This window comes from Adiantum capillus-veneris, chromosome 19 (assembly GCF_014529385.1).
Source record: "Adiantum capillus-veneris isolate H3 chromosome 19, ASM1452938v2, whole genome shotgun sequence".
Classification (NCBI taxonomy): domain Eukaryota; kingdom Viridiplantae; phylum Streptophyta; class Polypodiopsida; order Polypodiales; family Pteridaceae; genus Adiantum; species Adiantum capillus-veneris.
In genome coordinates, this window is record NC_140949.1 from 72634729 (window position 1) to 72659266 (window position 24538).

At 43.9% G+C, this 24538-nt stretch overlaps 1 protein-coding gene and 1 pseudogene across 2 annotated transcripts in view; both read right to left on the bottom strand.

Moving 5' to 3' along the window:
- Positions 1-4750: 4750 nt before the first annotated feature.
- The window catches only part of LOC147434230 (phosphatidate phosphatase PAH1-like), a 51056-nt gene continuing 31268 nt past the window's right edge, over positions 4751-24538 (bottom strand). For both annotated transcript variants that reach the window (XM_086490797.1, XM_086490796.1), the window contains 8 exons: positions 17097-17181; positions 16345-16431; positions 16194-16266; positions 6333-6376; positions 6127-6255; positions 5896-5994; positions 5734-5804; positions 4751-5066 (listed from right to left, as the gene is read on the bottom strand). In XM_086490797.1, the coding sequence (XP_086346923.1) occupies positions 5027-5066; positions 5734-5804; positions 5896-5994; positions 6127-6255; positions 6333-6376; positions 16194-16266; positions 16345-16431; positions 17097-17181 (628 nt within the window). In that variant the 3' untranslated portion in view covers positions 4751-5026. The remainder of the gene's footprint in view (positions 5067-5733; positions 5805-5895; positions 5995-6126; positions 6256-6332; positions 6377-16193; positions 16267-16344; positions 16432-17096; positions 17182-24538) is intronic.
- On the bottom strand, positions 6386-16184 carry LOC147434231 (uncharacterized; annotated as a pseudogene).

The following is a 24538-nucleotide window of genomic DNA, read 5'->3' on the forward strand; positions in this document are numbered from 1 at the left end:
TATTTAAGGTCAAAAGAGATATCAACAAAGAAAGCTTACTTATTTATGCTACATAGTGATTGATTAGCATAAGTCATATTTATTTAATAAAGGCTAAAACTTTTGTGAAAAAGGGAAGAAAAATCAAAAGCAAATTATATAATAGGAAATATTTTGGTAAAAGGGCAAAGATATATGGGGGGGTTCCCATGCATGGAAAAGCTTGCCTCACAACATCGGCATTGACAGTTACCCCCTCCCAACATCGGCACCCACATCTTCACTTTGGCATCAAGATTCAACATCAGATTTTGCTGTGTTTCGATATTGGTGTTTCGGATTGGCATTGATGTTTTTCTCGGCTTCACATCAAGCTAGACCAGAGCTAGCTAGCACCATTTTCTTCCTACATATCTGAAATTCACAACTCTTGTGAGTGTTTTCCTCTTGGAGGTGGCACCACCATTTGATGACGGAGACACAACATCGACGGTTCGCATCAACATTGACACATAGGCACGAGGGAGTATTGTTTTCTCCACACACAGGTGTTGTGATGGATTTCCATGCTTTTCAAAGAGCTTGATTCATACCATATGCACTATGTATGATATTTGTGAAATTTGTTGAGACACTTGGTCTCTATCTTTTGTTTATATGAGAGAAGAAGGTACAGGCTTGGTTTTCTAGATCTCATAGGTAGATCAAGCAGATTTACTACAGGGAGTATGCATGGTCTGTACATAGCAGGCCCTAGTTAGTGTGTTGTGTGTGCTCTTTTGAGAGCTATATCCCCTTAGGGATTACTGTTTATTAGGTATTTGCACTCATGCATTGATTGAATGGAATCCCAAAGAGTGTTTTTAGCACAGATTTGTGCTCTCTGTGCATATGAAGATACATATTGAGTTGCTTACAACTCTCAAGTGACAGATTCATAGGTTGTTTGCCATGCTTTTGACAATCTTTGTATGCTATATGTGGATTTGCAGTTGTTTATATGCTTTGTATTACCAGCAATTTTTTTCGCTTCTTTTTAGAGATCCATATGGTCAGGTTTTTGGCTAGGTGTATGACATCGTGGATGAGAATCTGAGTCTCTATTTTCGTGCATAGCTTAGTTTTCACAGATTTTGTCTATGCCCATTTTTTGTGAGTATTTTTTAAAATTTTAATCAAATTACATAAGAATCTCTGCCCAATTTTTCCCAAATTCTTGCCATAACTTATGTATTTGCATATTTACTCTCTAATGGTATAGTGGTCAAATGTTACTCTCACTTTGATGGTGCTTGAGTTTTACTCTCACTTGACAAGTTTTGTCAGCTTTAAACACGGTTTTGGGTTCTTGCATCCACTCTCGCAGGAGTAAGATTATTGTATACTCATTGTGGCTATAGGTACACAGGGAGTCACAAGTTTTGGGTTCTTGCATCCACTCTCGCAAGATTAAGATTATTGTATACTCATTGTGGCTATAGGTACACACGGAGTCACAAGTTTTGTCTCTACAGGTTACAGATACAACTTGTATGTAGATTTTAAATTTCACACAAAGATTTGTAGGATGCACAATAAGCATCACATTTTCTCTCTATATTTGTATATGATTATCCCTCTTTTGAGATTTCGTATCCCTAGTTTTATGTGGTTTATGCTCTTTTGAGATTTGTTATCCCTAGTTTTGAGTCCACTTCATTAGAGTGACACTTATTGCGTTTGCATTACCTCTTTGTGCTTGCTTGTGTGCAATTTTTGCTTGGTTTAGTAGAGGGTTTTGGGTACTGCTTTTGTAAACTTTTGGTAGAGTTACGTTGTGATTTGCATTATCTCTTTTCACTTGCGTATGTGCGATTTTTGCTTGGTTTAGCATAGGATTTTGGACATTGCTTCTGTACACTTCTGGTAGAGTTACATTGAGCTATAGGTTGCATCTACGAGCATCATAATGATGCGTAGATTCGGTTTATGGTTGTGTAGTGGTCGAAGTGATCTTCCACTTTTGCATCTTTGATGCAGTTTATGATTGACATTATGATATAGATTTTGCTCAGTTTATAGGGAAGACTCTATCAGATTTTCTCTAGATTTATCGCCAGAGTTTTGGTTTTATCGCCATACGCTTCGATCCATATGCATATTCAATGATTTGACATCATGTGTGATTAGTCAACATTGATGACTCATGAGAGAGACAATCTCGTTCTTACCGATTTATACGATGTTGAGATTGTGGTCACACAAGCTACATTAGGCATGTTGCTTCCGATGTATGAGGTGGCAGCAGCCATGTGTGCATGATGCAGAGATGGTTTTAGCACAAGCTAGAGAGGTGGCTTTGTATTCCAATGACATTGATATAGCGTTTAGCATCTCTCTTGGTTATATGTCTAGTACAAGTGACACTTTTTCATGTTGGTTTCTGGGAGAGGATGTAATTTTCAATATCAAATCATTTCATAAGTGGTTTAGCCTCATATGTGGAAGCTTGTCAAAGAATATATATACACATATGTGACCATTGCAATAAGGCCAAGGTACCCCGGCGTCGCCCACATGGATTACTTCAACCTTGCCCATCCCTAGCAAACTGTGGTCTTCTATTTCCATGGATTTCGTTATAGATCTACCCCCCTGTAAGGGCTATGATTCAATTCTGGCGGTTGTCAATAGGCTCACAAAGATGGCACATTTCATTCCAGCAACCAAGTCAATCACCAGAGAAGGAATGGCAAAGCTCTTTGTTAAGAATATCTATATCCATCGCTATCATGGACTTCCAAATGAATTTGTCTCAAATCGAGGGCCACAGATCATATCAAGCTTTTGGAGAGGATTGTTCAAGCTTCTCGAAGTAAAGATTAACCTCTTCATCCAATTATCCACAGAGTGATGGAGAAACAGAGAGGGTGAATCAAGTTCTAGAGTAGTATCTCCAATGCACGATAAACTACCATCAAGACAATTGGGTAGAATTGCTAACCTTGGCTGAGTTTGCCTACAAAAATAGTATTCATTCTTCCACTCGACATACCCCAATTCTTTGCCAATTATGGTCAGCACCCAAGGATGGATGTCCACATGAATCATCGAGTGAAGAATCCAACTGCCACAGATTTAGCCACACATCTTCTACAAAGCATTCACAAATAGTTGACAATGAATATGAGAAGAGCTCAACAGAGGTATAAAGCCATCGTGGACAAACATTGAATGATACATCCACCATATGAGATTGGGGATCAAGTGTGGCTTCTCCATCATGATCTACGTTCATCTCACCCTTCGCAAAAGTTGGACTATCAAAGACTTGGGCCATTCAAGATAATTGGCCAAGTGAATCCAGACTCCAATCACATACCATCTCCAGGTCTCCCAAGAGAGGTAACGAGTGAGGGCTAAGTCATGGTTGTGATCAGCCTTGAGTGAGGTATATATCACTAGCTAGGCATGTGGGGGGAGAAGGTTATTTCTTAACTGTGATCATACTTGATTATACATTGCGTTGTTTTTTTTGCAAAAAACCCTTAAGCTCCTCTATATTTACCAAAATGGCTCGTAGAAAACATATTACCAAAATTTTAGCATGCTAAGTCTATGCTTGAGCCTCTACCTCATATCCCCCCAATTTGTTATAGAAGTGTCATTTCAAGCAATCAAGCCAACGATGTTCAAGTAGTCAATATTCCCCCGCCCGCCTTCCCCTCTCCTCCTCCTCCTCCTCCTCCCTAAACCATCCTTGCTTCAAGTATTCCCTTCCATGCATGCCCCCAAAACCCAAGGGTCTGGTTGCAAACTCACAATGGCTTACTTGAAATGCAGACCAAGATTAAGGTGAACAAATATAGTAAGAATTTTCCCCAAAATTCTCGAACATACTCAGATTTGCTGAACGATAAGTAGCTCAGGCATTTGGCAAGCCACCAAGGAGAGAGTAACTTCCTATTCTTGAAACAACTAACTAGCTTTATATTAAAAAGAGAATTAATTGGAGAGCCGAGCCATTGTTCTCAAAATTAACTTTCTTGCTACATTTCTACTAAAAATAAATCAATTCAACAGCCCGGTCTCAGCACTGATGATATTGCTCTACTTGCCTTCAAGAGAAACTGGGAAAAATCACACACACTACTTGCAATGATTACCAGACTTGGATATACAAACTACATTTGAGAGGCGTTGATGTGCGCTCTCCTTTCTTCAAATTCCAAGACAAATTTTACAACAAACACAACATCCACAATGGCCATGCATCTTCGCATTAATTGAACAAGCTCTCTCTATTGTCCTTTTCTGATCCTTATGCCCTCCTTTACATATATTTTGAGCATTTGAGACCTCAATGCCTTAAAGCTCGCAATGCACTCTTAAATCTTGTTGTTTCCTGTTATCTTATCATGAATGCAGCTTTACTAAGCTACGTGTCTCCGCGAAGGAAACGAAGGGTTTACTTCCTTACAATTAGAAAACCTAGAAATATGCGAGATTGGGAATTTGTCCAATAAATGCCATGTTCAACTTGTAATGAATAATAACCTCAACTAGTGCATAGAAAGCACATTAATAATTGCTCCACTTGGGAATGCTCCACTAACAGAAGACTCAACGAATGAGCAAACTTGGTATGCCCACTTGAATCAACACAAACTTTTTAACTGGAGTTGATATGCAGCACAGACATTCTTGCTTCGTTTTTTGCATGGGGGCCCCAGAGACGTAAAAGTGACTAAAAGGCTGTAAGAGTACATGTAGAAAATTGATAATCACGATAGACAACCGGTCAGAATACCTCTTTTTAATAATTTGGGCTATAGAATGGAACTCTCAGAATGGGATCTTACAAAGGACATCGGAATTGAATGTCACCAACCTCCCTTGTAGGTATTTACTTACAGAATGTACAATCCCCTCTTCTTTCTACAGTCCTGAGGATAACTCCGCCGAGTTAAATATTACATTCCAATGGATAAATAATATTATAATAATGTGAGCCCAACTCTGTTAGAGCCAACCAATTAGTGAAAATTTTGTTTGCCGTCAGCACCAGCTATTTCTTTGAACTGCCAGCCTTTTTCACAGTTTTGGAGCTGCAAACATCAGATAAGAAACAAAAATAAACCATGTAAGGGTTATGGTGGATTTGAGAGAGGAGTGTTCGTTTTTGGGGGGGGTGTGAGGTGGTGGTGGCTTTTTTTTTTTTTGGGGGGGGTCTTTTTTTCCTTCAACAATGCATGCAGGGAGGAAAAAATTAGGACTCGAGACCTTAATGAAGAAACAAGCACAAGAAGAGGTACCTCAAGGCAACAAATGGAACAGAGTCCGGCCCTCCTCTTCTCTTGAACCTTAAGGTGAAAACTCGACAAATCACCACACTACTGGATTCTGGAGCAGACACTAATGTCCTATCCTATGAAGCCTATAAACTACTCGATATGCCACTTGATAGCATTGGGGCAACAACTCTTCACAATTTCGCCAACACTCCCATCACTACCTTAGGCACAATCACTCTGAAGCTCACCATCAACAATTCACCACGCCTCCTCCATGTTGCACCAAACACTCAATGCACGATCTCCACGCTTCCAAAAAAGCTCATAAATGCACGCACATGATGCTCATGCGTCCTAGACTAGACGAGGTTCATGCACGTAGTAGACAAATCATCTCATGGGGTAATCATCTCATAGAAGAGGGTCATAGGCTAAAGCCCATTCCTAACATGCATCACCTCAGCAAGCAATTGCATATTACCTGCTTGCACTAAGCTCATCGTCAATATCAAGCAGTGGCACTTTCCAGTAATTCCACTCGTTAAACTCCTCCTGCAGTCCTCACACACATGCATCATAAGACGTCAACATTTTCAAAATTAAAAAGCTATGTATGTCGAGTTTTATTGTTCTCATGATTTACCTGCTCATCTGAAGACATTGGAGGAAACATTTCATCCACTAATGCATAAAGGGAAGTATATGACTTGCAATCTACTCGGTGATTTACCACTACCTCCCCCTAGCAAGAAGAAAAAAACAATGATAAAAGGGATAAATTAGATTGATAAGTGCACAGTCACACACATTCAAGCATGCACGCGCACACACACAAAGAAAGCGGCATTCACATTTCTAACTAAAATAAGAATACCTTCGGATTTATTATGAAAACTTTCCCCTTCGGGATCCCTACTTTAAGGTAGCTTATTTCGTCAGTTTCGCGGTTGCCAAATCCCGCATAAAATGGATTTATATCTGTTGAAAACAGCTCACGAATCCCCTGTGACAATAACCAAAAATTTTAGAGCTGTCAAAAGTTGATCCTATGTAATTCACAGTACAGGATTAAAAAAAGACCTCTAAGCAGGAGATTTTGAACTCGTGTGGAGCTCTTCTTATGACTGCAAAACCACAATGAGCATAGAACATCAGACAAGAATGAGTACCATCTTGATAGCATAATCACGATGGATTTAGGATAACGGACGAGAATCAATTTCATTTTTTGGATGACAACATAATTAAGGGATTTTAAACCCTAAATTTATTAAAACAAACAGAATTGAAACAGTAGCCAATAGCTCATGAAGCTGTCGAAATTTGCACTGAAATTTCAGCTTGGCATTAAGTTCACAAAGTACAACAGTAGCAGGGGTGGCATAAGCAAATCACAGCAAGGAAACAATACTAGATTTGCTACTAAATTTAGCAGTGAGTGAACATTGCTGTAAGTTGCTCGCCTTCATCGCACTGTACCCATCAATGTAACTAGCTGCATAGGAACCAGTGACAGTAATCCACATTGAACTGTGTTTCAGAGGCTCTTGAAATGAAGCCGAACATGCTCCAGATTAAAAGTTCTTATACATGCATTTCCAAAGTGAGCTTAAAAAAAAAAACCATTTCCAGAAAAGCTTCCCCTTTGAACGTATAGCCGGCCCAAAAGATTAAATCTCTTATGCACCTCACAATAGATATCTATATGCACCTACGAAAGAGAGCTATAGATATCCATTCTGAAGTGCATACGTGATACGACACACACACACACACACACACACACAGAGATGAAATCATATTGACAAAAAAAAAAACGTTTCGGCCCTCTGAAACCCCGAAACGGCGAAACAGGCAAAACATTTTGGTGAATCGGCGATTTTGACCAGTTGACCTTAAACCACCTGTTTGGGGACTTTTTAAGCCATATACAAGGCCGCCTCAAAAAACCAATACCTTGTTCACTCGTGACTCAAGTCTCACATCTAGATTTTTTAGTATTTCACATATCTTGACAGGTAAATTTGTATGTATATTCACTATTTTACTTTTTACTTTTTTGGGCTAGAGCCGGCAAGCCAGCAAGGAACCGCCTTTGCTTCGCGTGCACGCAAACGAGTCAAAGACAAATTACCTTGCGGACTTGCCGACAAAGGGAAAAGCGCTTCCATGCCGTATCGTGGCATGTCAACGGGGAATGGAAGCAAGTTTCCCCCTCGGGGGAGTAAAAAGTCTTTTCATGCCATGTTAGTCAGTCCATGTTCCCTAGTTAGTCACGCCACCCGAGGGTAACGTCGGGAAATCACCAAACGAATTCAGTGATGCATTTAAGGACCAAGGCTGAGAGAGAGGGACAAACCCTTGTAACTCACAGACCGTACTGAATCTTGCCCAGGTACTCCAGGATTTTCGCCTGGTAGAAAAAGGCCCCCGTCCAGCGGATGTCCGGTAGGACTGCCATACCCAAGGTGGGCGTCGGCTCAAAGGAGGCATCCCGATCCGGCCAACCATGGTCACCAAGGCCCGCTCGGAAAGCCCCAGGACCATGTTAGGCGAGACCGCACCATACGCAATAACTACAAGCCCTACGAGCTTTCAACACCCTCACGGGCCAGAGCATTGTAGTATCGCGGTACGGCCCCGCAGAGGAATGCTGCAACGTTATCCGCATAGGCACTCCTCAGCTGCGGTCCACGACGACCATTATGGGCCCCACGGGGGACAACCCAACCTGGCAATCGCTTTCCGCTAATCTCCCCTCCCAGGAGTAACACTTCAGTATCTTCACCGCTCGGATTGTTTAACAGCCGTCTAGCATGTTCCAAACAGGGTCGTATTGAGCTTCTGAGATTGTCCAGTTCAGGGCACTGTACCAACAAGTGCGTAAGTGACCTTGAACCTTCTTCCATTCCGCATAACGGGCAAGTCCTCGACTGTGCCCGTTCAATCTTATCCTTAAGCCTTAAGCCATCCACTCTTGCTAGTAACAAGACTTTCTCCTCCATCCCACCGGGGTTCTTCCCAATGCTCTGCCTATAGAGGTATCCACGCGTGTCCTCATACTTCCTCTCGATATAAGGATCAAGGGAGACACATTGATGTGAGTGTTCCCAGAGCTTCCAGCTCTCCTGTCTTGCGGTTTCAACAGAAGCGCCGTTGAAATACCTCTGCCCCCAAAACTTTGTCCTTTTACACCAAGTCCACTTCTTGAATTGGTTCCATTCTGGTATATTGTTAACCAAATCTGCAATCCAAGTCTTTAGACCTGCGTATTTGGTAAAAGCTCGTACCCTCTGTCCTGCACAGTAAGCTGGTACGGGGGGGAGCCCTAACTCCCGGTGAAGAGTTGCTGCTGCCACAGAACTCGACTTCGCGGCCTTACCGACTACCCACCTCATTCCAGTTGCTATAAGCGTCTCTAATGGGTTCAACTTCCTCATGTCATGTGAGCCCATAATCTCCGCTCCATAAGTCGCCACTGGGAAGACGCACGCCTTGAGAAAGGCCAACCTTGACCACATCGGAATTTTCTTAGAGCATAGAAGATGTTTATGGGCATATAAAGACTTACGTGCACTTTCAATCCTATCCTTAAGGATAGTATCGATCGAGACTTCGCTGTCTATTAAGATGCCCAAGTACCTATACTCCGAAGCTACCTGAATCTCCTCAGGTCCGATGTGGGGTTTGAAGGCAATAAGTTCCTCAAGGTCCCCGTTGAACACGGTCGCCTGGCATTTCTTTATGCCGAACTTCATCCCCCACTTCTCCGCCCAACTATGCAATCTATCTAAACTAGCCTGCAACTCCTCCTTAGACTCCGCAAATAAAACTAAATCATCTGCAAAAAGCAGGCCCTGGATCTTCAGGAGTAGACCTGGAATAGCCACCCCAAGGTCAGTCGCACTCTCATCCAAGATGTCATTAATGAATATATTAAAGAGAGTAGGCGACGCGGGACACCCTTGACACACGCCACGGGCGATTTGGACCTCCTCACTCAACTTCGCTCCCACCCGCACTCTGACCTTGGAAGATTGGTACAAGGCTCGAAAGAAATTCAAGCAACGACCTCCAATCCCTATGGCTTCCATCTTTAAAAAGAGCGCCTCGTGTGGCACTGTATCGTACGCCTTTTCAAAGTCAATATATGCCGCAAACGTCGATTTCTTAACAACCTTTCGTCTGAGCACAATCTCTTTCAAGGCAATCACTTGTGCCACACATTCCTCCTGAGTCCGAAATCCGGCTTGACCACGCAAGAAGAAGTTTCTTTCCTCAAGTTTCACTGAGATCCTATTGATCACGAGTGAGGTCAAGAGCTTCAGAGAGATTGGAATAAGAGAAATCCCTCTGTAGTTGTCCGGATTAGAAAGATCACCCTTCTTCGGGATATACACCACTACCGAGGTAGATGATGCCTCCGGCAACTTCCCTGAATCAAACCAAGTACATAGCAGTTTGAAGACTGCTCTTCCCATGTCTGTATTTGGTTTAAATCGATCTGATCTAGTTCCCTTGTCTTGCATAAGGATCTTGAAAAATTCAGGGGGAATGCCATCTATCCCAGCTGCTTTATGCCGCTTGATCTTGCGGCATACCTCTCGAACTTCAGTCCATCTAATAGAGTCATTGATGTCCTCTATTCTAGGCCAAAGTCGCACAGCATGGTTTTGCCAGTGTTCTGGGTCCTTGCTGTGCCCGGAGGGATCGGCGAAGACGCGAGAAGCATGATCCTTCCAAATGTCTCGGATCTTCTCTTCGTCCGCCTGCAGCTCACCGTTCTGGTCTCTTAGGGGTTGAGCGGGCCCTCCTTTTCTGCTCCCCCCTAGAACGGCTTTCATATGCTTCCACCAAGCATACCATTCCTTGCGTCTTGCCAACTCGACGCTCTTGAGCATGAATCGTTTGAGAGCCTCTCTCTCGCTTCTCTTCGTTTCAGCTCGCGCCTCTCTTCGGCATTCAACAAACTTCCTCCACGCCCTATCTTCACTAGAGGAATCACTCTCTGCATCCCGCAGAGACTTCCAAGCTTCCCGTCTTCGGTTGATGGATCTCCGGGCTCTCGGGTCTAGCCTAAAGCCTCTATTAGGCCTCTTGGGGGGCCTTACGGAGAACGCACCAACATCTCGAGAGACTCTTTCAGCTGCCTCCTCAAAGCTCTTCGACTGACGGTTCACCGCCGCCTGCGTGATTTCCCCCTCCTCCGCTGCTTCTGGTAGGGAATCCCAGAAGTTGTGGTGTAAAAAGAGTTGAGCCGCTGGCTCAATTCTAGTCGCATCAATGGAGGGGGGGGGGGGGTGGTGGGGGAGGCTCCGCACACACCGCACCACACACCAACTTCACCTTAACAGGCCAGTGGTCCAAAACATCCACCGATCTCTGGACATTGGCATGGCCGAGGAATTGAAGGGCCAGATCATTGGCCAAAAAGAAGTCAATGTCTGATCGTCCTTTACCACGGGAAGAGTGATACGAGAGTCCAGAGCCTCTCGTTTGGACAATCTTAAAATCAAGGTCTTCACTCCCCAGCCATCTCTTCATCGGGCGCCGTCTAAGATTCCAATCCCCTCCGATCAGGAGAGGAAGGCCCTTTCTGCCCAACCTACGAAGCTTCGAAGCTAACGCGCTTAAGACGTCTGCTCGTTCATCCACTAACTGCCTCTGCGGGACATAAACATTTCCATAAATCCAACCATCCTTCATATTTAAAGGAAAGAGTTGAACAAACAAGGAGTTTACGTCCGACATTCCCAACTCAAAGGCTCTGAGTTCCTGGGAGACCAAGGTCACAAGTCCCCTGGCCCCTGGTTTATCAGACCCTGGCACTTGGAATGTCGAATACCCCGCCATTCTAAGGGGCCATGCACCCTGAAATAGTCGAGTCTCTTGGAGACCCACCACATTCCAAGTCTTTTGTAACATTATGTACTCCAACTCCCCCCGCTTCGACCGGAGTCCATTAATGTTAAGCGTGGCAAAGATCGGCGATTTCAACACTTCCATCGCCGGCCTCAAACGGTTCCTATCTCTCCTAGCGAAAGGAAGCGAGATCTTAGCAAACCACCTAAGCCTACTCTCCGATTGGATGACCTGGAGGACATCTAGGGCTGCTTGTTTACTAGAAGTGAAAACATCAAAGCGGGTGCTCCCCGTCCGATTGTTAAGGAATCGATCCAAAAGCTCAATACTTGCAAACAGGGAGGTTGATCTTAGTGCGCGTCTCAAGGCCTTGCTGAATGACACTTCGGTGTGTTCATTAGCGCCCCAAATGCACAGCTTGCCAACTGTCCCTTCTGAAACACCCCTCCCAAGCCTGCCTCTCATCATTACCCGTTCCTCTCTAGCCGGTCTGCTTGGGGCGGCGACCGGGTCAATCTCGGATATCGACAAGGATCTTAGCCTGTTGTTTTGAAGTTGATCGGCATTCATGACCTCAATGTACCGTACTTCCCTTGTTGAGTTCGTTCCATCTTGGTCTATGCCCCCGCCCTTCAGCTCCTCAGATGGTTGCCCTTCCGAGTTAACTGTGAGGCGTCCAGTCTCAGCCATAGCTAGTGAGTTTTGCTGCCCCGCTACGCACTGGTTCATCCCGTCCTTCCCGGTTTCTGTGAGTTCGGGTTTACCGTAGCAGCGACCAGCGGGGCCCCGCTCCCCATTTTCTGGGGTGCTGTCGATCGCAGTACTCGAGGAAGCTCCCAACGCCCGCCTCCCCGAGGGTACCTGGTAGCAGCCCTCTTCCACGTCAGCCCAGGTACCCTTAACTGGTGCTCTTGGATCGTTTATATAATATGGTTGTGAATTCATAGAAAATGCACGACTATACTTAATGAACAGGTTGCTCACCTTTAATTTGGAGGGGTCCGGGTTAGGTATGTCGTTCCCGGGGGATCGACAACCCACTTTCCGGACTATGGTTATCCTGCATGTAAGATTTCAATGTATATTCAATGTATAATTATAGGTACAAACATATAAAACAAAACCTGTGTTTTCGCTTTCTTTGAGCCCCAAAACGAAAGATTTCAAAAACCTCGAAACACCGAAACGCATGAAGCCCCAAAACGTTTCATGTGACGCTGTCATGAAATGAAATGATATATTAATGTGTTCAAAAGGCCAAAATGACCTAAGAGACCAATGTGTTACAAATTGGTGAATCTGACAATACCATGTTTGGGTACAAAAAAAGAAGAGATACTAAAATGAATCTAGAAGTGCTTCTAGCTGGATTTGTAACTGTGTGGGATATGTGTGACCACTGATACAATGGGTGTCCAATACAAGAGGGTGATATAATGGGTGATGAGTCCATCCTCATCTGTACTCTAGATGTCAAGATAGTATGGCTCGAATTCTCTGTTGTAGTCTCCGTCGACGCTGTGAAGCTCCTCTCCTCAGTCATGGGCGTCTCCATCTCCCTAGCTCCAATGTTTGGTCAATGCGAGTACCGCGGGTGTGAGTATGAGCTGAGCTTTGTAGTGGTGGTTGCTCCTCTATTTGTCCAGTGTCTGGTGTGAAGAAATAAATAATTTTTCTCTAGGATTCTCTCTCTCCAGATCTCCTCAATAAACTATCTTTGTGTCTATGTAACTCAAGTAGATATGGTCCAAGACATCTTTGTGTCTGGTGTGAAGAAATAAATAATTTTTCTCTAGGATTCTCTCTCTCGAGATCTCCTCAATAAACTATCTTTACGTCTATGTAACTCAAGTAGATATGGTCCAAGACATCTTTGGTCCTGAAAGCTCACGACTCTACACAAGGGTCCAACGCCCTCTCTAAATAGAGAGTGGAAGTGACCCCGTATCTCGTAATACATTGTGCACTAACATATATACTGCATCTTCGTCTCTCGTTCTATATGGCATAGGCAGCAAACCTGCTAGGTGTCGGTATCCCTCTGAATCTACCAGTCTCAATCTCAAGCTAGTGTGAAGATGTCCGTATCTCACCAATGGCACACCGTAATCCATAAGATACATGTGTATCCATATAGCTAGATCGAATCACAAACCCATCCCTTGTGACTTGGAGAAGATGCTCTCTATAGAAAGCTATCTTCGTGCCCAACTCCTGTGTCGGCTCTATCCATGTCCTTTTGGTGTTCAACTGGGTTAAGTCCTGGCAAATAAGTCTAGTAATCTCCACCCATGTAAGAGACAGCGATGGTGTATCAAGGGAGTACTAGAAGGGAGGCAAGCTATCCATGCTGAAGCCATGTATCTGGAACCAAGATGACATTTGTGCATACCAGCATGATGTGTTTGATGGACTCAAGGACCAATCTGGCATATCTCTCTCTCGTAGTATCCCATAAGTTGTGCATAAAGGAGACTGATCTGGTAAGCGCTTCTATTTCCATAGGGGGGGCTGTTAACTCCACTCTAATGATCTCGTGTGGCACGCCGGCCTTGGCTCTAACCAGCTGAGAGATCATAGATACCAAGGGCCTCTCCATGCCTCTCCACCCATCCTGATCCAGAAGGTGGGGTCCCCAAACCGGAACCCCATAGAGCATAGCTGAAGCTACCAAGGTATCAAAGAGCCAAAGCTTTGTTCGAGTTCCTGGTTCAGGGGTTCCTAGAACTAGAGCTGCAAACACATCCTCTCCAATTCTCCCAGGGCCGCATATGCTCTGGTTAGTCTAGTCTTGACTCTCTACTGCTCTTTTTTAAGAAAACCTTGGCCCAATGAAGACTACCCAAAGATAAGTGTATGCATTTGTGTACTCAACTATCTCCTAACCATAAGTGAATGTAGGTGATGATCTCCTGATCCACTACGGTGTGGTGTTAAACACCATAACCTTGGTTTCACCAAGGTTTACAGACAATCCACTCATCCGCAAAGCATCCAAATGTCGCTGCATACCCTCCAATGACTCAGAGATCAACACAATATCATCATCATATAACAACAATGAAACCCATGTCCCTGCCATCTGGGCACCTCTATCACCCTCTCTGTCAATGTAATCATCATCTATATATACATACCAAATAGAGTAGGAGACAATGGACAACCTTGTTTCACTCCACGCTCTTGTCCTGCCACCATGCCTTCCATCATGCAGCTTGTATGAGGTCTCCTCTCTTCTGTGCTCCTATCCTGCTGCCTCTAAGATCATTATGCAGCCCTTTGCGAAGCTGTCCTGAAGTTGTGTACGCAGCACCACTAAAGAGCCAGAGCTTTGTTCGAGGTTCCTGGTTCAGAGGTTCCTGGAACCGAACCTGCAAACACATCCTCTGCAATCCTCCCAAAGGCCGCATACACTCTGATTACTCTAGTCTCTGCTCCTCTTTTCAAAGAAAACCTTGGCCTAGTGAAGACTACCCCAAGATAAGTGTATGCATCTGTGTACTCTATAGTCTTCTGACCATAAGTGAATGTAGGTGCTGATCCCCTGATCCACTACGGTGTGGTGTTAAACACCATAACCTTGGTTTTACCAAGGTTTACAGACAATCCACTATCCTCCACAAAGCATCCAAATGTCGCTGCATACCCTCCTGTGAGTCAGAGATCAACACAATATCATCAGCATATAACAACAGTGGAACCCATGTCCCTACCAACCGGGCACCTCTATCACCCTCTCTGTCAATGTAGTAAGGAAGCTCATCTATAAACATACCAAATAGAGTATAGGAGACAATGGACAACCTTGTTTCACTCCAATAGTGGAGTGAACTAAATCAGATATCTCCTCTGAAGTGCGTACACCACTTAAGGGCCAATGTGGCCTATGAGACCAAATTATTACATACAAACAGGAAATCTCTCATCTGAGAGAGGGAAGAAGAAGAAGAAGAAGAGTATTTTAACGTCGTAGGAAACTATCCCAAGAGACCTACAAAATCTATCCAATGAGGAGAGTTCAACTCAAGACCTATTATTCAAGAGGGAAATGGCATAACCAATCTACCACACTTGGGTGAGAGAGAGAGAGAGAGAGAGAGAGAGAGAGAGAGAGAGAGAGAGAGAGAGAGAGAAAAGAAAGAAAGAAAGAAAGATTTTTAACGTCTATGTCAGGCCGAAATCGGCCTATGAGACAAATCAAATGTACATTGTGTGTATGTCATCCGTCTATCGGAAAGACAAATGAAACAAAATTGATACAAAACTGAGCTGAAAGTAGGTAGTGGAGTATCTGAGGAGGGATGGAGCTCTATCTCTAGGGGTATATGCATGTCTGTATGCTCAAGGTAGTACAATCATGAGAATGCATCAAGCTATCTAGCTCCATCCTGTACTAATGGGGGGACATCTATACACTGCCACGTCATTAGACCAGTGCAAACGTGGACATCTGTACAGCTGCCACGGCATCAGGCTTCTACGCAATTTGTGTGGTGTGAGTCTGCTCTGCTTTTAGGCCCCATCAACCGGGGTCCCATAAGTTGTTGGGGGTTAGATTTTAATCCTAACCCTAGTTTAATAATAGGCCACTCGGCGAGAATCTGTGAGTTGGTAAGGACTTCATCTTCTTCTGCTTCTGCTAGGGTTTAGGCCTGCTTGTTCCCATCTTATCTCTTGCAAAACAAAATGTTGAAGATATGCATCACTAGTCCTCATAACTGATACTACACATTAGGCAATATCAACTTCAATGGAGCTTTAACACAGTTTTATATCAAAGACTAAGTGTTTTCTTTTTCCTGGTAAAGTCGGGAAGGAAAACTGAGTTTCATGGTTGAGGAAAGCATAGAAAACTTGGTAAGAACAAAGAAGTGTTATTCGGATGAAAAAGAGTAGAAATAATGTTCTCCATCAAACAACTGGCTGGGCAAATAGATCCTAATCTCAAACTTCCTTCTTATCATGTGGTTCATCATTGAGCAAGCTAGCTAAATCTCAAGGTTATACCATTCCCTACAAACAATAAGTGCTAGAGAATAGACACATCATGCACAGCTCGCAGAGTAGAAATGATACTACCTTCCCGATAAAGGGATGGAATCAAACCATCAGGAGAGATGAACATTGGTCCTTCTGGAAGTGCTTCTCCATCCTGCAAGCAAAGGCAAGGTGTAAATCACACGAAGGGAGCCTGAAGAAGCCTCTTTACAAAACCAATAGAAAAAAAAACCTGTTTTAGATTTAGCAAAAATCTTCGGGTGAGATAAGCCTGGGAAATTGCTCGTGCGCTCAAAAAGAGCACTTCATATCCATTATCCTGGAGAAGACAACAGACGTGCACCTTAAACATGACAGTTTTGCAAAAGCCGAAGCTAGAAAACAAAGATGTGCAGCTGTTGCTGTGACATCCAAAAGTAAGAGCCAAACTTAAATTTGACCACCATCCTTTAAGCCAATCAGATTAATAAATCTGATGAATCCATCAAAGTGCGATAAAACTACTGTAAATCTCACCCATTGATTTCAAACATTTTTTTATGAGATGAGTTTCAAAAGTTTTTAAAAACAGTTTTGTTGATGTTTGAAATGTCAATGTGCAGGTTCCATAGCAATATTCATAACACTTACAGCCGCGACACACTAGATATTCATAGCACTTACAAATGCAACACGCTCTGCACATTACGAAAGACTAGACAAGGTTCAAAAGAGCCCATTCAAAATCCAAAGACATCAACCAGTTATGAGATATATTCTCAGCTTCTGAAGTCAAAAAAGCAGTCTAGTCTGCTTGCCATGGATGACATTGACATGACCGAAGCTAGGGTTCTGAATCTCATATAAAGTTGCCACCCTCACAAACCCCCGGAAATTCTAGTAATTACAGTAAAAAAGCCTTAAAATGAAGGAGAAAAGTTGAAGAATCACACCAATTGAAACATCCTGACAAAATCAAAATTTGCAATAATATGAGAGACTTGCCTTGATAGCAGAAAAAAGTCGAGTTACTCCATATTGGCTCCAGTCTCTCCCTACTAGAGGCATGACTTGGCCCAAAACATCTGATCTGAAAAAGTTAACAAGAGTTTAATCAGATTCAAGTAATACACACAAATTACATTATTTTTTGGAGGGTGAATGCGCAACATCTGAGAGTACTCATAGCAGCATCTAAGTGTAAAGCGACTGTAGGCATCACAACCCTTCTAAAATTTCCTCATGAACAACCACATCCACCGGGAAGAAGAAGGAAAAGAGAATAGTGGCGGTGGTGGTTTGGTTGGTTGCCCGGGGGGGGGGGGGGGGGGGGGGGGGGGCGGGGGCCAAGGTGACAAAATTAAAGATTCCAACCAAATAATCTATAGAGCCTCTTTCCAAATAGGACGTGGAACCAAGCATTGCATAACTGTCTGGATGTAAGCCCAAAACCCCACCTTTGAAACAATAAGACTTGACAAAACCATTGCTTTAGATCGGGGAATCGCTCGCTGCTCGCTACCCGCCCTGCGCGCCCCTACCCCCCCCCCCCCCCCCCCCCCAGCCCGCCTCCTCATCCCCTACCCCTTGCTTTCTTAGGACACGGTCGCCGCCATCCGACCTCGCCTCGGTGTCATGTCCCGCGTTCGCTCCTCTCTCATTCACCGTCGTAGCAGCAGACACAGATGGAGCATTCTGCTCTGTCACAAAGGGACTCAACAGAAGCGCCACATAGGGACTCGACACAAGCCCCCTCGCCTGACCCCGCGGAACCCACCATCCGACTTGCTCTTTCACTGACAGAGTAAGCGAGGTTTGAGGGAGAGGTGGCACGCCTTCAGGCCACCTCTGTTATCTGCAAGATTATTGACACCAAACCTAGCAGAGGGGAGGTGTGAGATCTCCTCCAAGCTCGTCTTTTAGCAAAGGTGGGCAAGATCATCAACGTTCAGCTTCTCGGGCGCGGCTACTACCAGATAGAGTTTGAGTCTTCCGAGATGGCATCCAAGGTCATTGCGATGAGCCCCCTTGCCATCCGAGCAGCTAGAGCTCATTTTCGACAGTGGCGCCATGGATTTGATCCAGTTACTGATGTTCTCGTGGAGAGGGCAGACCTTCCCATCTCGGTCTACTTCCCAGGCTTGAAGAGAGAGTACCTTCCGCTCCTTTCCAGGATTGGTTCAAAGATTGGGACTGTCTTGGAGACACCTCGCACGGCAGCTTCTGTAGTTGCCGAGGCTGTCACAAACTGATGACGTGGCATGTCCATAAGTTGTCCCAACTTATAGGGCACCTCCCGACAAGGCCCTAGGGACACTAGACTTAACAAAAGAGACTGGCTAGCGGGCTGCTGTACGGAAATCCGCAAATTGCGCTGAAGTGCTAACATGGCTGGCCGTACGGACTTCTGCAAAACACGTTGGTTGTGCTGACGTGGCAAGCCGTATACAACTCCGCAGAAAGCGCAGGCTGATTTAGCGCTAGCTTTTGGAGCAAATTGCTTTTCAGTTTGACAGCTTTTCATGTATTGCTTTTCCCATGGCCAAGGGCCTTTAAATAAGTCCCATGGGCTCCTTCTGGCTCACAAGTGCTGACGAGCCAATGAGCAAAAGAGACCCATGGGCAACTATAATTTGCTCAAGCATTAATACAAAAAGAAATACCGAAAGGCGCCAATCTTTGGGGCCAATCTCTCTAAGCACGGAACTACGTTGGGCCGTGTCAACTCAATTGAACTGTGAAATTAAGTGTGAAGTATTTTAAAGTGATTATCTCTTGTGCGTCGTGCCAGGTTCTAGACTTGGGGTGTCCAAGTCTGTAACAATGGTATCAGCGCTCAATCGATTTCTCTTCTACCGGGAAATCCGATCCTTTTTCCGCGAGACACATGGATTCTACCACAACACACGAATGCAAACTGAAAGAGCTGAATAGAACTGAGAGAGAGAGACAGAGAACATGGCACGGCGTAGTTCCGTGCCCAGAGAGATTGGCCCCAAAGACTAGCACCCCTTTTAGTATTTCTTTAATATTATTGCTTCACAAAGTACAATATCCGAGGGTCCTCATTCAGCACTGCTCCCAACCGTATCTGCCTGAGACTGACTTTATTTACACTTTATTTACAGGCCCTGGGCCTTCCAAAAGCAATGTACTTGAAAAGATTCAAGTCTAAAAGCATCTAGGTCCCAAAAGCTATCCCTAAAGCTCCCAACGCAAATCACGGAAATCTGTACATGTGCCACGCTAGCAGTGTTATTTGAGGAAGTCCGTACGATAAGCCAAGTCAACAACGTAAATTGCTGGTCCATACAATTGCCACGTCATCAGCCCCTTTTATGCCTTCGTTTTAGCCTTTAGTCCCTTTCGGCCCCATCGCACAAGACCTATAAGTTGATATGACTTATAAACATTGAAAGTCCTTCCATTTTTGGCTTCTGATCTTGGTTCTGCAAGTTGGTACCACTTCTTTTGTCACGTGCACATCTAACCGTATGTGTATGTGGACAAGCTATAACTCCTACTTCTAGGGCTTAGGTCAACCTAGAAAGTGTTCTGGCACCCTTGTGAGTCTGTACGTAGGACGTGCATCTCCATGCACTTAAGAGTACTTACATACCCTCTGATTGCACAACCCATTAGCACCAAGCATTAGCATTCCACATGGAAACCGCATGTGAACCGCCTCTTAACTGCCAGTGAACCACCTCTTATGAGGCATTAAAATTATAAGTGACTTCTGACAAAAATAAAGAAATTGTGTGCTGAAATTATAAGCTCCTCAACCCAGCAATTTGGAAATATAGAGGCAGCCTTGGGGCGCTAGAGATGAGGCAAGGAGCAGAAGCACAAGGACTTGGAGCACATGCACTACAAGCTCCCTTCTTACAGCGGTACCCTGCGTTTTCCATCAGAAAACTCAATCCCTGTAACAAACTTGGACACTCCAAGTCAAGAATCAACTGCGACAGCACCAAATAACCACTTCAAAACAATTCACAGATCACAATAGATTTGCACTGGCCCGGCGGAGTTCCGTGCCTAGAGATATTGGCCCCAAAGACTGGCGCCCCTTTCGGTATTTCTTTTTATATTAATCAATCATCGAAGTACAAGAGAGCGGTTAGGGTTTCACTCTCAGACTCTGCGTCCAGATGCTCTGAGAAGTGAAGCCCTCACCACTTACTTAAAGATACAAGAGATGCCCAAAAGCTTTTAAAATAAAAAGCATCAGTTCTCTCTCTCTCTTAGAGAGTCTTTTCTCTTTTTTTTATATTAAAAAAAAGTAAAATTCGCGTCGCTCATCATTTCAAATATATATATATATATATATATATATATATATATATATATATATATATATATATATATATATATATATATATAAAGCCTCTGCGATTTCCGGAAATTAAGGTTTCTGGCAGAAATTAGGGTTTCTGCTGTCCGCCACGTCATCACTTTGTGACATACCCCCCTCTTGAAAGCATTGTAATCGACCGCGATTACGCTTGCAAAACCGACAAAAGCCATAAACCATCTTAGCAGACACTGACTGTTAGTACCTACGTACTAGGAACACACATCTAGCACATGTACAAAATCGACAATCACATCACACGACATCACAGGACATCACCAGACATCATAGGACATCACATGACATTCAACATTCATTCGGATCTTAGACCATGATTTATCGGCAATGTAGCTAGCAATCACATCTAGGTCCAATCGGGACCTCATCGATGTCCGATTGACTAACCCCTATTGCAACCATGTCTATTCGAGATCAATCAGACCAAAATGCTGCAGTCATTTCGGCTATCAGTTCCTACACTCACAAGAAGTCAAGAACAAATCAGTATCATAATCAGGAATTCCATTTCATAAAGTCATCCAGCAGAATACTGTCAGCTCTCAGTATCCCTGAAGCTCAAAGAGACATCAGTGACTTTAGTATCAAAATCGAGGAATCTATTGACAAGGGAGCGGAGTGACTCCCCTCTTGTGCATCCCACTGCACCAGATCTCCGGCCAAGCTGAATTCTGGGTTCCGTTTGGAGTAGACTATGCTAAACCAAAACATCGAGGTAAAGTTTCACAATCCGAGGAGTGTCTGCTAGGTCCTCCTCCTCCATCCACTTCGCATCAAATGCACGAAAGTTCTTGAACTTAACCAAGAACCGCCTTCGGACTTTACCTTTCTTCGTATCGTTATGTGCCAAAATATGTTCAAGAACAAGGATCTCCTCGTTTTCTTCCACTTCGGGTTGCTCATCAGGGTCCCGATCATCAGGCACATCACCCTTAACAGGGTTCAAGAGACTCACATGCAATGCATTGTGAATCCTCCAAGTATCTGGCAGTTTCAATCAGAAGGAGACATCATTTATCTTTTCAGTAATCTGGAAAGGTCCATAGTATCGCATACTAAGCTTTGGAAAAAGCCTCTCCTTTCCCTTTTTCTTTCGTAGGCGTGCCTTCTCAAAAGTAAGAGCACCCAATCATCCTCCTTCAATTTCAAGTCGCGACGATGGCGATCCGCTGCCTTTTTCTGTCGTTCTTGAGACTCCTGCAAAGTCTCGCGAACCTTGGCAAAAGCCGTATCCAAATCTCACGAATATTCATCCGCTTCAAATATCTAATCTTTCGTGCTCACGAAGGATGGAACCTTCGCAGCACTTTCAACAATCTCACATGGCGCCTTCCCCGTCGACGAGTGTATCGTGTTATTGTAGGCAAATTCCACCAAAGGTAAGTTCTTTTCCCATTGAGTCTTCTGATCCAAGATACAAGACTTCAATAAATCTAAAATCATTGAATTGGCAATCTCAAATTGCCCATCAGTCTGCAAGTGGAACGATGACGAGAACTGCAACTGCGTGCCAATGTTCTCCCAAATTGCCTTCCAAAACAAACTCATAAATCTGGGGTCTCTGTCGGAGACAATTGTCTCAGACGTGCCATGTGATCGGAAAATCATCGTGATCATTCTGTGTTCTTGGGAGATCAAAAATGAAATCCATTGCAATACTTTCCTTGGGGTGGGTGGGTATGGGTAAAGGCTGTAACAATCCCTGTGCCTTATGCCTGTCAAACTTGACCTTCTGGCATACCAAGCAACTGCGCACAAACTCTTCCACATCCTTTTTGAGTCTCGGCCCTAAGAAGTATCTCTCTACCCCTTTCATGGTGGTATCAATGCCGCGGTGACCCGTAAAAGGTGGACAGTGGCATTCAGTCATAACCTTATCCCTCAACGGCTGTGTAACGCACAACATAGTCTTTTTCATCAAGTAGCCTTCCCGCAGGGAGTATCCAACTGCTGTCTCCCCTTCCCGTATCCGTGTGAAAAATATCTGCAAAATCTGTATTTGTGGCATACCGATCGACCATATCCTCGAAGCTCCTATGATGTATCGCGGAAATAGCCATAACCAATGGTTTCCGAGACAACGCATCTGCCACCACATTCTTCTGTCCCTACACATGGACAATCTGGAAGTGAAACTGTGACAAGATGTTTGCCCACCGCATCTGCTTTTCCGAAAGCTGCTTTTGTGACAAGAAGTAGCGCTAACTCTGATGGTCTGTAAAGACAATAAAATCCGCTCCGAGTAGGTAATGCCGCCACTGAGTAAGAGCATGGATAACCGCCAAAAGCTCTTTCTCATAGATCTGTGATGTCATCTCCGGCCTAGAGAACAAACAGCTCTCGTAAGCTATGACATGGCCTTCTTGCATCAAGACCGCACCCAAACTACGACCACAAGCATCACAATATACTTCAAATGACTTCTGCAAGTCAGGCAAAGTCAAAATAGGTCCCGTAGTCAATTTCTCTTTCAATGTCCAAAAGGCAGTCACCTCTGTGAATCCCCACGAAAAAGGTACTCCTTTCTGTTTCAAGGTATGCAAAGGGGAAGCAACCTCTGCAAACTTTCGTATGAACCGCCTGTAGTACGAACACAGTCCCAAGAAGCTTCTAACTTCAAGGAGTCGACTGATCATTGCGTGAAGCCATAAGGTGCCGCGGAAAAAAAAATTCGGGGATCGGATTTCCCGTAGAAGAGAAATCGGCCGTGCTCTGATACCACTGTAACAGACTTGGACACTCCAAGTCAAGAATCAACCGCGACAGCACCAAATAACCACTTCAAAACAATTCACAGATCACAATAGATTTGCACTGGCTCGGCGGAGTTCCGTGCCTAGAGATATTGGCCCCAAAGACTGGCGCCCCTTTCGGTATTTCTTTTTATAATAATCAATCATCAAAGTACAAGAGAGCGGTTAGGGTTTCACTCTCAGACTCTGCGTCCAGATGCTCTGAGAAGTGAAGCCCTCACCACTTATTGAAGATACAAGGGATGCCCAAAAGCAGAGCCCCAAAAGCTTTTAAAATAAAAAGCATTAGTTCTCTCTCTCTTAGAGAGTCTTTTCTCTTTTTTTTATATAAAAAAAAAGCAAAATTCGCGTCGCTCATCATTTCAAAAAATAATAATAATAATAATAAAGCCTCCACGATTTCCGGAAATTAGGGTTTCTGGCAGAAATTAGGGTTTGCAGGAATTTTAGGGTTTCTGTTGTCCGCCACGTCATCACTTTGTGACAGTCCCGATTGCCAACGTTTTTAGCATCAGCCACCAGCGTTTTGCCCTCAGCATTCAGCCCTTCGCCTCTATCATTTGATGAAGCGCATAATTCAAAAAATTGGATGGCTTCCATGTAATTAGAATATGATGCACTTATAGAAAATGACACATAGACTTTATGTGATTTGCCTATTGGCAAAAAGGCCATTGGTACAAAGTGGGTTTACAAGTTGAAACATAAGCTGGATGGTGAGATTGATGCTCAGCTTGTTGCAAAAGGTTATGCACAGAAAAAAGGCATAGATTATGAAAAGACTTTTGGTCCCACTTGTCGTATGACTACTGTGCGTTTTCTATGTGCATTGGCAGCTCATTTTGGATGGGATGTACATCAATAACATATTGTTATTTCTTTTTTGAATGGTGATATATTTATGCAACACAACCTCACGGTTTTTTCATAAAAGGAGAAGAAATAAAGTGTGCAGATGTAAGAAAGCTTTGTATGGGTTGAAGCAGACTCCTCATGCTTGATATGAGAAAGCTGACACTCATTTGGTTAAATGAGGCTTTTGTAACATTCGAATAGAAAACACTTTGTATGTAAAGCGTGATACTTCTCATCGCCGTTCTCTAGGTGGATGATTTGCTAACCACTCGACCAAATGAGACACATTGTTGAATTCAAAGCTGATTTGAATGCTACTTTCAAGATGAAATATTTGGGGGTTTTGCATCATTACTTGGGTATACAGTCTAAGCAATGTGATAGTGGTATTGCCTTGTGCCAAACAAGCTACAAAGAGACATTGCGATGTAAGTTTGGACTTGAGGACTGCAAACCTATTGATA